The following is a 13,486-nucleotide window of genomic DNA, read 5'->3' as shown; positions in this document are numbered from 1 at the left end:
AAAACTCATTATAGGAAGAATTTTTCATGCTGAATACAAATCTGGTGTTAAAATATCGTTTAGTCGCCCTTATAACTTTCATCTAAGCTGTTAAATAAAGTCAATTTTATAATATTTTCTGGCTTCTTTGTATCGTATTTACTGGGTATGTATCGCTATCTGAGAGGATTATGATATATTTTCCTTGATTATTTCAAGTATAGAAGTCTCTGATTATCTCATCTTTCAATTTTGAAACAAAAAGTTTTTGGAGCTAAAAAATACCCTGAACTATTACCTTCAATTTTTGGCATTTTTCTCAGAAAAATAGATTTCCTTTTAAAAACTCATTATAGGAAGAATTTTTCATGCTGAATACAAATCTGGTGTTAAAATATCGTTTAAAACAAAGTTATTTCTTTCGTCTGTTTCCTTGCGCTACCTCGCAAACGCGGGAGACAGCGACAAAGCAAAGAAAAAGAAATGTATATATATATATATATATATATATATATATATATATATATATATATATATTTTTTTTTTTTTTCTTTCTTTTAAACTATTCGCCATTTCCCGCGTTAGCGAGGTAGCATTAAGAACAGAGGACTGGGCCTTTGAGGGAATACCCTCACCTGGCCCAATTCTCTGTTCCTTCTTTTGGAAAACTTAAAAAAAAAAAAAAAAAAAAAAAAAAAAAAAAAAAAAAAAAAAAACGAGAGGGGAGGATTTCCAGCCCCCCGCTCCCTCCCCTTTTAGTCGCCTTCTACGACACGCAGGGAATACGTGGGAAGTATTCTTAATCCCCTATCCCCAGGGATTATATATATATATATATATATATATATATATATATATATATATATATATATATATATATATATATATATATATTTATTATATATATATATATATATATATATATATATATATATATATATATATATATATATATTTATTTTATTATACTTTGTCGCTGTCTCCCGCGTTTGCGAGGTAGCGCAAGGAAACAGACGAAAGAAATGGCCCAACCCACCCCCATACACATGTATATACATACGCCCACACACGCAAATATACATACCTACACAGCTTTCCATGGTTTACCCCAGACGCTTCACATGCCTTGATTCAATCCACTGACAGCACGTCAACCCCGGTATACCACATCGCTCCAATTCATTCTATTCCTTGCCCTCCTTTCACCCTCCTGCATGTTCAGGCCCCGATCACACAAAATCTTTTTCACTCCATCTTTCCACCTCCAATTTGGTCTCCCTCTTCTCCTCGTTCCCTCCACCTCCGACACATATATCCTCTTGGTCAATCTTTCCTCACTCATTCTCTCCATGTGCCCAAACCATTTCAAAATACCCTCTTCTGCTCTCTCAACCACGCTCTTTTTATTTCCACACATCTCTCTTACCCTTACGTTACTTACTCGATCAAACCACCTCACACCACACATTGTCCTCAAACATCTCATTTCCAGCACATCCATCCTCCTGCACACAACTCTATCCATAGCCCACGCCTCGCAACCATACAACATTGTTGGAACCACTATTCCTTCAAACATACCCATTTTTGCTTTCCGAGATAATGTTCTCGACTTCCACACATTCTTCAAGGCTCCCAGAATTTTCGCCCCCTCCCCCACCCTATGATCCACTTCCGCTTCCATGGTTCCATCCGCTGCCAGATCCACTCCCAGATATCTAAAACACTTCACTTCCTCCAGTTTTTCTCCATTCAAACTCACCTCCCAATTGACTTGACCCTCAACCCTACTGTACCTAATAACCTGCTCTTATTCACATTTACTCTTAACTTTCTTCTTTCACACACTTTACCAAACTCAGTCACCAGCTTCTGCAGTTTCTCACATGAATCAGCCACCAGCGCTGTATCATCAGCGAACAACAACTGACTCACTTCCCAAGCTCTCTCATCCACAACAGACTTCATGCTTGCCCCTCTTTCCAAAACTCTTGCATTCACCTCCCTAACAACCCCATCCATAAACAAATTAAACAGCCATGGGGACATCACACACCCCTGCCGCAAACCTACATTCACTGAGAACCAATCACTTTCCTCTCTTCCTACACGTACACATGCCTTACATCCTCGATAAAAACTTTTCACTGCTTCTAACAACTTGCCTCCCACACCATATATTCTTAATACCTTCCACAGAGCATCTCTATCAACTCTTATCATATGCCTTCTCCAGATCCATAAATGCTACATACAAATCCATTTGCTTTTCTAAGTATTTCTCACATACATTCTTCAAAGCAAACACCTGATCCACACATCCTCTACCACTTCTGAAACCACACTGCTCTTCCCCAATCTGATGCTCTGTACATGCCTTCACCCTCTCAATCAATACCCTCCCATATAATTTACCAGGAATACTCAACAAACTTATACCTCTGTAATTTGAGCACTCACTCTTATCCCCTTTGCCTTTGTACAATGGCACTATGCACGCATTTCGCCAATCCTCAGGCACCTCACCATGAGTCATACATACATTAAATAACCTTACCAACCAGTCAACAATACAGTCACCCCCTTTTTTAATAAATTCCACTGCAATACCATCCAAACCTGCTGCCTATGAATTATACATATCTTTTTAGTTGTTTATCATACTTGATCGCCATTAACCGCATCAGCGAAATAGCGCCAGGAAACAGACGAAGACCGATCCGGGTACTCATACACACAGATAAATACATAGATGCATAGACACGTGCATATTCATACATTTAACATATACACACAAAGTACATACATACATACATACACATGTACATATTCATATTTGTTTGCCTTCACCCACTACTGGCGTCACCCCACCTCACAGGAAACAGCATTGCCACCCCCTGCAACAGCGAGGTAGCGCCAGAAAAACAGACAATAATAGGCCACAGTGTACTTCAAAGAAAATCATGCAGTACTTAATGTGTCAACGCAATTTCTACCGAAAGTACTGTAAAAATATTTACAGGGAGTACAATCAGAAGAGCAACATACAGTACAGATTGAGCTTTTTTTTTTTTTTATCTCAACACCACGACAAACACAAAACAAAAGACTTTATCTGTCCTAAAACAATACCCAAGAGCCACCATACTTAGATCTTACAAACTGTAAAATTACTAATGGCTCATATATATGTGCAAGTAATTACCTGTAAGGGAATTTACGTAATCTGCACTACTATAGAGAGATGATATGCGGATAATTATGTAAACTTCAAACAAAATTACAAATGAGAATAATCTGACCTCTCTTCTCTGGAAAACATGTGATTTAGGTGTTACAAACCTTAAAATTATCAATGGCATTGGTGGCCTCCTTAACATTAGAGGATAGCTTCTCATGATCCTGCTTGATCACTTTGAGAGAGGACTGGACATCCTGAAGTGTGGAACCGAAAGTGGCCACAGAACCTTGCAGGTCAGCCACATCCTTTGGCAGAGAAGACAGCTGTGGGGCGCTGCTCAGAGAATCCTTGATCCCCTTCACATCAGTCTCCAGCTGTTCTACCTGTAAGAGTCGCATTGTTATAACCATATGAACTAACATGGGTATGCATCACTTCAAATCGAAGAAGAACCAATAAGATTCACACTTCTGCATTTACGATTAAACGTGCTACCAAACGGGAAATGAAACAAATGTGATCAAAAGTGTTACATGATACTAGAATACACAAACCAATTTCAGAAACTTTCTTCTAATTTGTAATGTAGATGTGGATAATTCTGCTAACATAGGTGAGAATCAGGGACCTGGGCAGAGAGTGGTGGCATTCACAGTCAAATTTAAAGGTGTGCAGTATTACCGGTGCACTGTGGTACTTAAGGGCTGCTAATCATCATTTTCATAAAATCAAATATAGTAAAAACCTCTGTTATCCGTAATTCGAGATAACGAAATAAAAAGTTTTCAGTTTCTGCTGACGACCCTCGATTATCCGACACAATTCGAACAATCCAAGAAGATTCTTAACGTACAACGCCGCACCGATTAGTGTACACACCATCTAGTGTTCTGTGGCGTTGGTGATCGTGTACCGTCTTCAATGTGCTTTCTGGCGGTGGTATGAGCTGGTCTTGCATTTTTGTGCACCTGGATTACTACTGTGGGCAAGGGCCACTTTCAAGCGTCTCAGCCATTGCCTGACAGCTCCCCGTGGCCGTTCACGTCTCGCATGAAGCGCAAGAGGAACGTTTTGAACCTCGAAAAAAAAATTTTTGTGCAGGAGGATGGCTATGGGCGAATCCAAGACGGCATTTATGAAGGGCTTCTATGTCGTCATGACGAATGGTTACAACTTCACCGAGCAGCATAGCAAGGCATTTAGTAATGCATATTTGCTTCAATATATTATGTTCTCAATGTAAAATATTTGCCGATAGGCAAAATATATTAAAATGCCAAGTCCTCGCTCTCTGCGGGATCACTTCATCCACCAGTCTCCCTTGTTTGTGGTCGACATTCTCTCGTATGCGGGTGTGTGTATGGGAGAAAGTACGCCACACTTCAGTAAGGTTGGCTGGGTGGAGTAAGCGTGGGTCGTGTATAGAGACTGCCAGCGAGTTAGTCTCACAATTACCACAGCTAGTGCTGATCTGTGCTACTTGTGTGGTTTGCCTATACCTGCTAATGTGATTGATCTGCAAGCCGCGGGGTTTGTGTTTATGAATATGACATTCAAACGTCTAGTAACACCTGTTCCAGAACCAGTAGTTAAACGGAAGAAAACCTCTGATCTTACTAAGGAGCGACACTAGAAATCTTACGACCAGGAGGGTTGACGCTTAGGCCTGCTTACCACATAGGTGAATCTACAATCGACAACATAAAGAAGAGTGCAGACAAAATAACAAGTACTCGGGTCTACTCCGCTGTCTGCCAAGGTAACCACAAGGGCTAATTAGAAATCGACTTACTGAGATAGAGAAAATGCTCTCGGTATATATATGGCAGGAGACGAAAGAAGCAAAGCCAACCTTAGAATCCTTCAGCTCAGGTCTAAAGCTCTGAGGGTTTGTGAGCGTTTATGTAAATAGGACAATGTAGCTCCGCCAGAGCCATTTCAAGCAAGGAAAGGATGGCTAGATAAGTTGATTCGACGTCATAAGCCACATAACGTAAAGATGACGGGAGGGAGAATCCGCCTGTGCTGTACGAAGCTACTGTGCACGTCTCATTTCCTATTGGTGATTTCTATTTGTGCGAGGTTTTAGTAAAATGTAACTTTCGCATAAAACGAGGGTACACTTGCTGCACATAATTAAATGTGAATAAGTTAAAGGTAAAATGTCAGATGTGATTAGGTTCCAGCATTCCATTGCAGTAGTCTATTTTTTTTTTTTTAATTTCCTGTATTAGGTGTTCCCAAAAAAACATTCCCTCACTATTACTTGATAACGTACGACCTAGAATATGGAAGCTAAAGCACCTACTGATAAATTACTGGGAATGTGCAATACTACGATATGTACCATGGCAATTATTAGGCTGGTAAACCATGGTGCTGTATTTTCTTTCCCTGTAGTATCCAAAAATAATCAGAGGCCCACATTCATTATTCTTAACCACAAGTTGGACATCATCTGCTGCTCATTCGCTGTCAAAATTGGTTGTTGTAAGAATGCGTCACAAGATTGAGGATTGCTATGATATCTGTCCCTTGAAAGACCAGAGAATATATGCAAAACATATAAAGGTACCTAAATACAAAGCTGTGCTTCACGTCACTCTGGTGAGGATCTTAACTAGATGGAACTTCTGTCTCATCTCTTGCAGTCCACAGTTCTACATTTACCAATTATCATTACTGTGTTTCATTAAAGCCAGGCATGTCCCCTAAATCATAAAAACTCACTTTGGGAATAAGAAAAAAAGGATTATCCAAGTAATACTCTGCTGGCTGTGTACATAATGACACTGAATTTATAACAGGCACAATGTACTGATGTATACTGGCTGCTGTGTGTGGTGGACAGTGAATGTAGTGGTGTAATGAGTATTGCGGAGCAATGAGTGTGTTGGTACAGTGAGAGCAAGGGTGAAATGAGTATGCTTGGACAATGAGTGTGAGGTCACAGTGAGGGTAGCAATGCAAATGAGAGCGCTGGTGCATTGAGACCTGGGGTGTGAAATGCGTGGGGTACAATGGTTGTGGTGATACGACGAGAATGGGGTGCAATGGGTATATGGCAGTACAATGTGTGAGGTGCAATGCGTATGATAGTACAATGTGTGGGATGCAATGGGCGTGGTGATATAGTGGTGGTACGATGAGAGTGCTATGGGTGAGGTGATACATGGAGTGTGTTGGTACAATGTGTAATGAGTGTGCTGGTACAATGAGTGGCGGTCCAGTGAGTGCTGGTGCAGTAGGCCAAGTTGTACAATGTACGTCATGTTACAGTGTACGGTGGTGCACTGAGTATGGGAGTACAGCGAGTCTGAGGGTGTAGCGAGTATGGTATACAGAGTGTGGTGGTACAACGGGCAGGGCCGCCCTTCCGTAATATACGCTTTAAACACTCAGAGCGTAGGGCCCTAGATCGCTAGCCAGCAGGCTTCAGAAAGCAGGAAATGCTGTCCCACACATCGTAAATTTTCACATTTTTTCCGGGATCATGCCCCAGGCCCCCCTAGAGCTCGCGATTTAAGTGGGGGAGGGGGTGGTGGGTGAAGGGTGGAGGGGGTCATCAAAGGAGTCACAGCTTCAGAACCCTACAAGGCTAGGGCCAGCCCGGACAATGAGTGATGCTACAATAAGTGCGCAGGTTTACGATGAGTGGTGGTACATCGAATGTGGGGGTACGAGTTGTAATACTACGTGTGGGGGTCCAATGAGTGTGGGTATTAGTGTAGGGGAGGGAAGGGGTAAAATGAGTCCAAATAGTACAAGGAAGGTGTGGGATACAGTGAATGGGGTTACAGTGAGTGTGGTGGTATACTGACTGTGGAGGTACAACGAGGGAGTTATAGTGAGTGTGGGGCTACAACAGTGGTGACACTGTAAGTGTGGAGGAGGTACGTGTCCAGGGAGCTGTCCAGTGAAGTATCTTCCTCTCTCAGCCACAACCTAGGACAATCAAGGCCAGCCCACCTACACCTTCACACAAACTGGACAGATCGAGTGTTAGGCGTATATCCTGTAAGTTTACCAGCTTTACAAACTATAATGCTTTCCACATAATTGTGCGTAACCAAGTTTATAGCTACTAACCAAGTTTATAGCTATTAAAATTTGAAGCCGTCCTAAGCTATAGCCTAATTAGCCAGTTCGGAAATGCGTCCCCGGGGTGTCATGAATACAACACTTAATCCAACTATAATTCTCATTTGTCAGCCAATTGTATGCATGAGGTAATATATTCCTCAGCACCAATGTTCCTTCACATATCCATTTCATTTGAAGCACAAAGTCACAAATGAATTTAGGTATGACTAGGTTGTGTGTGTGTGTGTGTATATATACGCAAACAAGAAGACGTTACATAAAACTGTCCCCGTAACTAACAAACGACGCCAACCCTTGTACCGTACAGCTATGTAATTACAAACACATACTCGACATATCTCTATGATTCTCCAGTCCGCTGCATCGCTCTGTAACCTCACAAAAATCTGGGAAATTTCAGGGCAGGGTAATGACACCATCAATTGAGGAGAAGGGTCGTAATAGGTCAGGGATCCAACCGCTATTCTGGACATTAACGGGAGCATTCCCGACGCCACAAATGCTATTTTATTTACAACAGACATTTGTAGCCTCGCTACGCTAGTTAAAACATCTTAACCTCGGGTGGACTATACACACAGCACTCGCAAAATTTTGAATGTTTCTGAATAAAATAGAAATGCCTAACTCGCTAGGAATTGTAGAACACGTCAGAAGAGGCGGAGTGCAAAAAAGGTTGGAACTAAATACACTATTGCTGATTCTAAACAATTTTGAGAGGTTCATACTGATGAGAGAAGGCCAGACAAACCCTAGCCTTCACTCATCCGCAGACAAATAGTTAATTCATGAACTTATCTGCACAAGCAAACTAAATACCTTTCTTTAGTTATATTTATTTATTCATTTTGCAGTTTTTAGGTACTGAATATGCACTGACCATGTTGGGGGGGGGGGGGGGGGGGGGGGGGGGGGGGATTATGAAACTTAAAAATGTCATTGTCTGCAAAAGCGATCTTCAACCACTTACAGCTGTTGAAGGCTCAGTGGTTAAGTATGTTGTCGGATGTAATGGAACAACCTTACCCAACCAATTCGTACCGTGAAGCCTTACAGCTTTAACATATACTCTCTTACAAGTGATAGTTTTAAAGACAAAAGCAATACGCTCTTTGATGCAAGGCTAAGTTGGGTGAGGTCAAATGAAAAAAAAAAAAAAAAAGGGTACATAAACGTCCAAACAGAGAACTGTAATGTTTTCTTTCATGTGAAGTAATAATAATGGCGATTAGGTCACTCCAGGAAACGCATATTACATGTTGGACTTCCCGGTATCCTATACAATTAAACATGATAATCTTTCCCTGACACACCCACTCTGCTGCATGAGCAAACTGCCTACGCCCATCCACCCATAAAACAACTGAAAAAGTGGGGATGATTTTGATAAAAAAAAAAAATCAATTTCCGATCTACAAATACCTACAAATACGACCATCTTTAACCTAGTATATCGTACTTTGGCCAATTATATTTACGTATGATCTTAACAACCCTTATGCTAGGCTACCGGTAAGGGCTACTTATCACGAAGGTAACGAACGCTCTTGGACACGAGGTGACGACCCATGAGTCTGACTGGGTAACACTTGACCTCTTTCCATCATGACCAAGGGTCGTATCACAGTGTTCAAGGTCTGGTACCTTCGTGATGACGTATAGTACCGCAGCGCTCAAGGTTAGTACAGCAGTGCTCAAGGTTCGTACAGCAGTGCTCCAGGTTCGTACAGCAGTGCTCCAGGTTCGTACAGCAGTGCTCCAGGTTCGTACAGCAGTGCTCAGGGTTAGGTCTGCAGTGCTCCACGTTCGTATAGCAGTGCTCCAGGTTCGTACAGTAGTGCTCAAGGTTAGTACAGCAGTGCTCCAGGGTGGTACAGCAGTGCTCAAGGTTAGTACAGCAGTGCTCCAGGTTCGCACAGCAGTGCTCAAGGTTAGTACAGCAGTGCTCAAGGTTGGTACGGCAGTGCTCCAGGTTCGTACAGCAGTGCTCAGGGTTAGTACAGCAGTGCTCCACGTTCGTATAGCAGTGCTCCAGGTTCGTACAGCAATGCTCAAGGTTAGTACAGCAGTGCTCCAGGTTCGTATAGCAGTGCTCCAGGTTCGTACAGCAATGCTCAAGGTTAGTACAGCAGTGCTCCAGGTTCGTATAGCAGTGCTCCTGGTTCGTACAGCAATGCTCAAGGTTAGTACAGCAGTGCTCCAGGTTCGTACAGCAGTGCTCAAGGTTAGTACAGCAGTGCTCACAGTTAGTACAGCAGTGCTCACAGTTAGTACAGCAGTGCTCCAGGTTCGTACAGCAATGCTCCAGGTTAGTACAGCAGTGCTCCTGGTTCGTACAGCAATGCTCAAGGTTAGTACAGCAGTGCTCAAGGTTCGTACAGCTCGACAGCAGTGCTCAAGGTTAGTACAGCAGTGCTCAAGGTTGCTACAGCAGTGCTCAGGGTTAGTACAGCAGTGCTCCAGGTTCGCACAGCAGTGCTCCAGGTTCGCACAGCAGTGCTCAAGGTTAGTACAGCAGTGCTCCAGGTTCGCACAGCAGTGCTCAAGGTTAGTACAGCAGTGCTCAAGGTTAGTACAGCAGTGCTCACAGTTAGTACAGCAGTGCTCCAGGTTAATACAGCAATGTTCCTGGTTCGTACAGCAGTGCTCAAGGTTTGTACAGCAGTGCTCCTGGTTCGTTCCGTAGTGCGTGCTTAGCTTCGTGATCAAGATTCGTATCGTACAAGCTCATTATGAAATAGATGCCTACAAACGTATGGTGTACAAAAAAAAAAAAAAATAAAGATTTTATAAAACAAGAATTATAAAATAAGGAAGGAGGGGAAAGTCCCTGTTAAAGTTAGGTCCATTTCCAGAAAGTGATGGGGAACAGGTGTATCCAGGGGCGCCACACCAGCCACAAACACGGAAGATCTGCCACAGTTAGGGGGGGGGGGAGGGGAAGGCAAGTCCCGCTGACATGACAAATCAACTTAGTGAGCTAGGAATGTATATGAATCATGAATATGGAATTCCCAATTCACTGTCATTCAAAATTAGTGGATCATATATGCCAGGGTTTATTACCGTAATTGTCCTTCCATAATAGTCTTAGGTTATTTCCATAATTGGTCTTATGCCTCCTCGCTAGCTTCATTGTCGTTCCTCATTTTCCGTATCAATGGTTATTAATGTTTCTTTTTTTTCTTGTTGCGCCAGAGTCAACATATGAAGCACTTGTTCCACTCCATGTTAATGGAAGTGGACTTAGCTTGACAGACAGACAAACTCATGGCGGCCCGTGGCAATGCAAATTAAGGGGATTGTAGATGACGCACGTGTCACACGACCAGATAACCCAAACTGATAAATGTTTAGTTACTTACACTCGGCCTAACAGTATAAGTAGACCGTTAATCGTTTACACACAGCTGATTAATTGAATATAAAATATCATACGATACCTCTTCAGTAATTTTCGATGATTTTCTACTGATTATCGTTGCTCTGGCTGTGTCTATCATTCGCAAAGAAAAAAGTTATATATTGCACTTCACTTTATTTCCCATGGCTTCACCAAAATTGATCACCTAGTCAGGAGAAGAAAATAAATATACTGGACAAGACAAAACACATCCCGGTGTTGCCACACACAATACACTGAGGTGCAGTTGTACCTTATGTATTGACGCAGTTGGACACCCTGGCGCCGCTAGTAATGCAACGCCATTTTGCCTGTCCTCAGCTGAATGCGCGTCTCTCTCTCTCTATGCAAAGTCGATATGAATTGTTTAAATGTGTCTTTATCTTTTTTTTTTCTAAGTAATCTGTTGAAATGGGTTAGCACAACTATTTTCCAGCATAATGTACTGATACATATACACTGCACTGCAGACAGATAATGGACTTAAAATTTTCAGTGACCTGGATGACAGTGAAAGAGATTTCACTTAAATTTCCTAAATGGATAAGGAGGAGGTGGGGTTCGAAGGAGAGGCTGATGGTTTAGTACGAAGTGGGGTTGGCAGGGAAGGCTTACGGTTACGAATAACCTGACGATCATTTCAAATGATAGGCTATCTTGTAAACAAAGGCACATACTGGTATTCTTTTAGATATTGAATTAGAAGTATGGAAGGTGAATAAACCACGCCGTCCTTTTCATGTGCTTTATATTTCACGGGGATCTGCACAATCAGTAGTTTATTCTTTTTAAGAGGCGTTGAATTGAGCTCTATAGCACGACGGTACGACCCTTGAGCACGTAGGTACAACCTACTGAGTACGACGGTACGACCTATGAGCACGACAGGTACGACCCAGGGGGTACGATGGTCTGGCATCTGACCTGACCCTTTAACAACCAGGTCAATAACCACGTTAATCATACCCAGGGGTCGTACTAGCGTGGTCATGGGTCGTACCGTCGTACTCAAGGGGTTATAACTTGACTGTAATCTGATAAAACAAGTGAAGGATATGAAAAATTCCCAAGACATGTACCCACAAAATGTAACCTGATTACCAGGTCACTAAATGGAATATCAAAACATTCCCGACGTATCTAAAGCTAGAGAAATACTGTCAGTGAGGAACACTGTTGGTGTATCAAAAGCTGAGACTGTTTCACTGTACAATGAACAATGTCTCGTCATGTTTTCACAAGAAAAAAAAGGATTGTCCATTATTGTTATCCGCTTGTGCAGTACTGAATGTTGTTTGGGAAGTTTTTCGCTACAAAAAAAAAGGTGCGAAAAAGTTCAGTCATTATTCTTATACAGTTTCGTCTGTACTGAGATGAAAAAGCTAATCTATGGATTCGGCATTTTTTTTTTCTTTCAATATTTTTTTTTTTGACAGTTCTTTAATACTTGGTCAATCAAGGGACAATGTTTTTGATTCATACCTCTAGTTCTACTTTATGTAACCTTGTAATATCACATGAAACGTAGTATCACTATAATATTTCACTGCGCTTGGTGGTGTTGTGGTGAGAGCATCGCAAACTCCAAATTCAATAGCCTGGGTTCGATCCCCGACGCGGGAGGACGGGCGGCGCGCAGTCCACCAAGCTGTTCATCCTCTTTTTGGCTGGGTCGAGTGAACCCAGATGTGTTCGTGTCTGGGGACACAACCCACACTGACAGTCCTCTACAACATGTTGTTATTCTTCGTCTGAATACAGGAACTCATTAGACCTTGTGCACTGCTATCATAACTCACTGCAGATCCTGTATCACTTCTGTATCACTGTAATACTGTAATAAGTGACTACAACTCCTCACTGTAATATCATCTCAATAAAAAATAATAAAATTATAGACCCCCCTTGCATGACAATAATAACGTATTGTAACTATCATAACACAGTACAATGACCACAAAAAACTGTATCACTGTAACAACTGACTATTGTGACTACTGTAACACTGTAATAACATATCAGTATAACTTCTGTATCCCTTTAACACCTTACTAATGTAACTAATGTATCAATGTAATAACATACTAATGTATCCGATAAATCACTATAAAAATATAATTACTGTATCATCAACAACTGCACCACTTTAAGAACTCACTTTATCACTGTAACTATCACTGTAATAGTTTAATCATAATTTCTATCGATGCAAATCACTTGTCTTCATACAATAATGGTTCCAGTTCACCGCTTACCACCTGGTATATGTCAATATTACTTAATTCGATTAGTAAATGTACGATGATTATATCACATACTTCACCTCCCGCTCTCACACGTCTCTCAGTGTGATCTACCAAGTCTGCTCACCTCTCACTTGTATCAGCTGACCTCTGACCACAACATACGGAAGCCTGACCTTCCTTCCCCACCACCGCCTGGGCCCGCCAGCAGCCCCTCATCCCAGCCTGGGCCCGCCAGCAGCCCCTCACCCCAGCCTGGGCCCGCCAGCAGCCCCTCACCCCAGCCTGGGCCCGCCAGCAGCCCCTCACCCCAGCCTGGACCCGCCAGCAGCCCCTCACCCCAGCCTGGGGGTAGACCTTCCCCAGGACAGTCAGGTCTCTCCCTGAACACCTCCCCCCGCTCCCTCCCCCTACCCTCACACCTAAAGTGTTACTCTCATCTCGCTGTACATCCGTCACAGGATACTTACACCTCTCCGCGAGCACTGTACAAACTCCCAGTGTACACTCCCTGCTTGATCGGAACAAAATCCTATACAACATCACTCAAATCTGGCGCTACATACGTCCGTAGAA

The 13,486-nt window shown here is 42.4% G+C and overlaps 1 protein-coding gene across 2 annotated transcripts in view; it reads right to left on the bottom strand.

The window, feature by feature from the left end:
• Positions 1-13,486, bottom strand: part of LOC139746169 (uncharacterized) — a 339,213-nt gene that overhangs the window by 60,240 nt on the left and 265,487 nt on the right. For both annotated transcript variants that reach the window (XM_071657053.1, XM_071657044.1), the window contains exon 4: positions 3,322-3,543. In XM_071657053.1, coding sequence (XP_071513154.1) covers positions 3,322-3,543 — 222 coding nt within the window. The remainder of the gene's footprint in view (positions 1-3,321; positions 3,544-13,486) is intronic.

Source organism: Panulirus ornatus, chromosome 4 (genome assembly GCF_036320965.1).
Source record: "Panulirus ornatus isolate Po-2019 chromosome 4, ASM3632096v1, whole genome shotgun sequence".
Lineage (NCBI taxonomy): Eukaryota > Metazoa > Arthropoda > Malacostraca > Decapoda > Palinuridae > Panulirus > Panulirus ornatus.
This window is presented reverse-complemented; position numbering and strand designations above follow the sequence as displayed.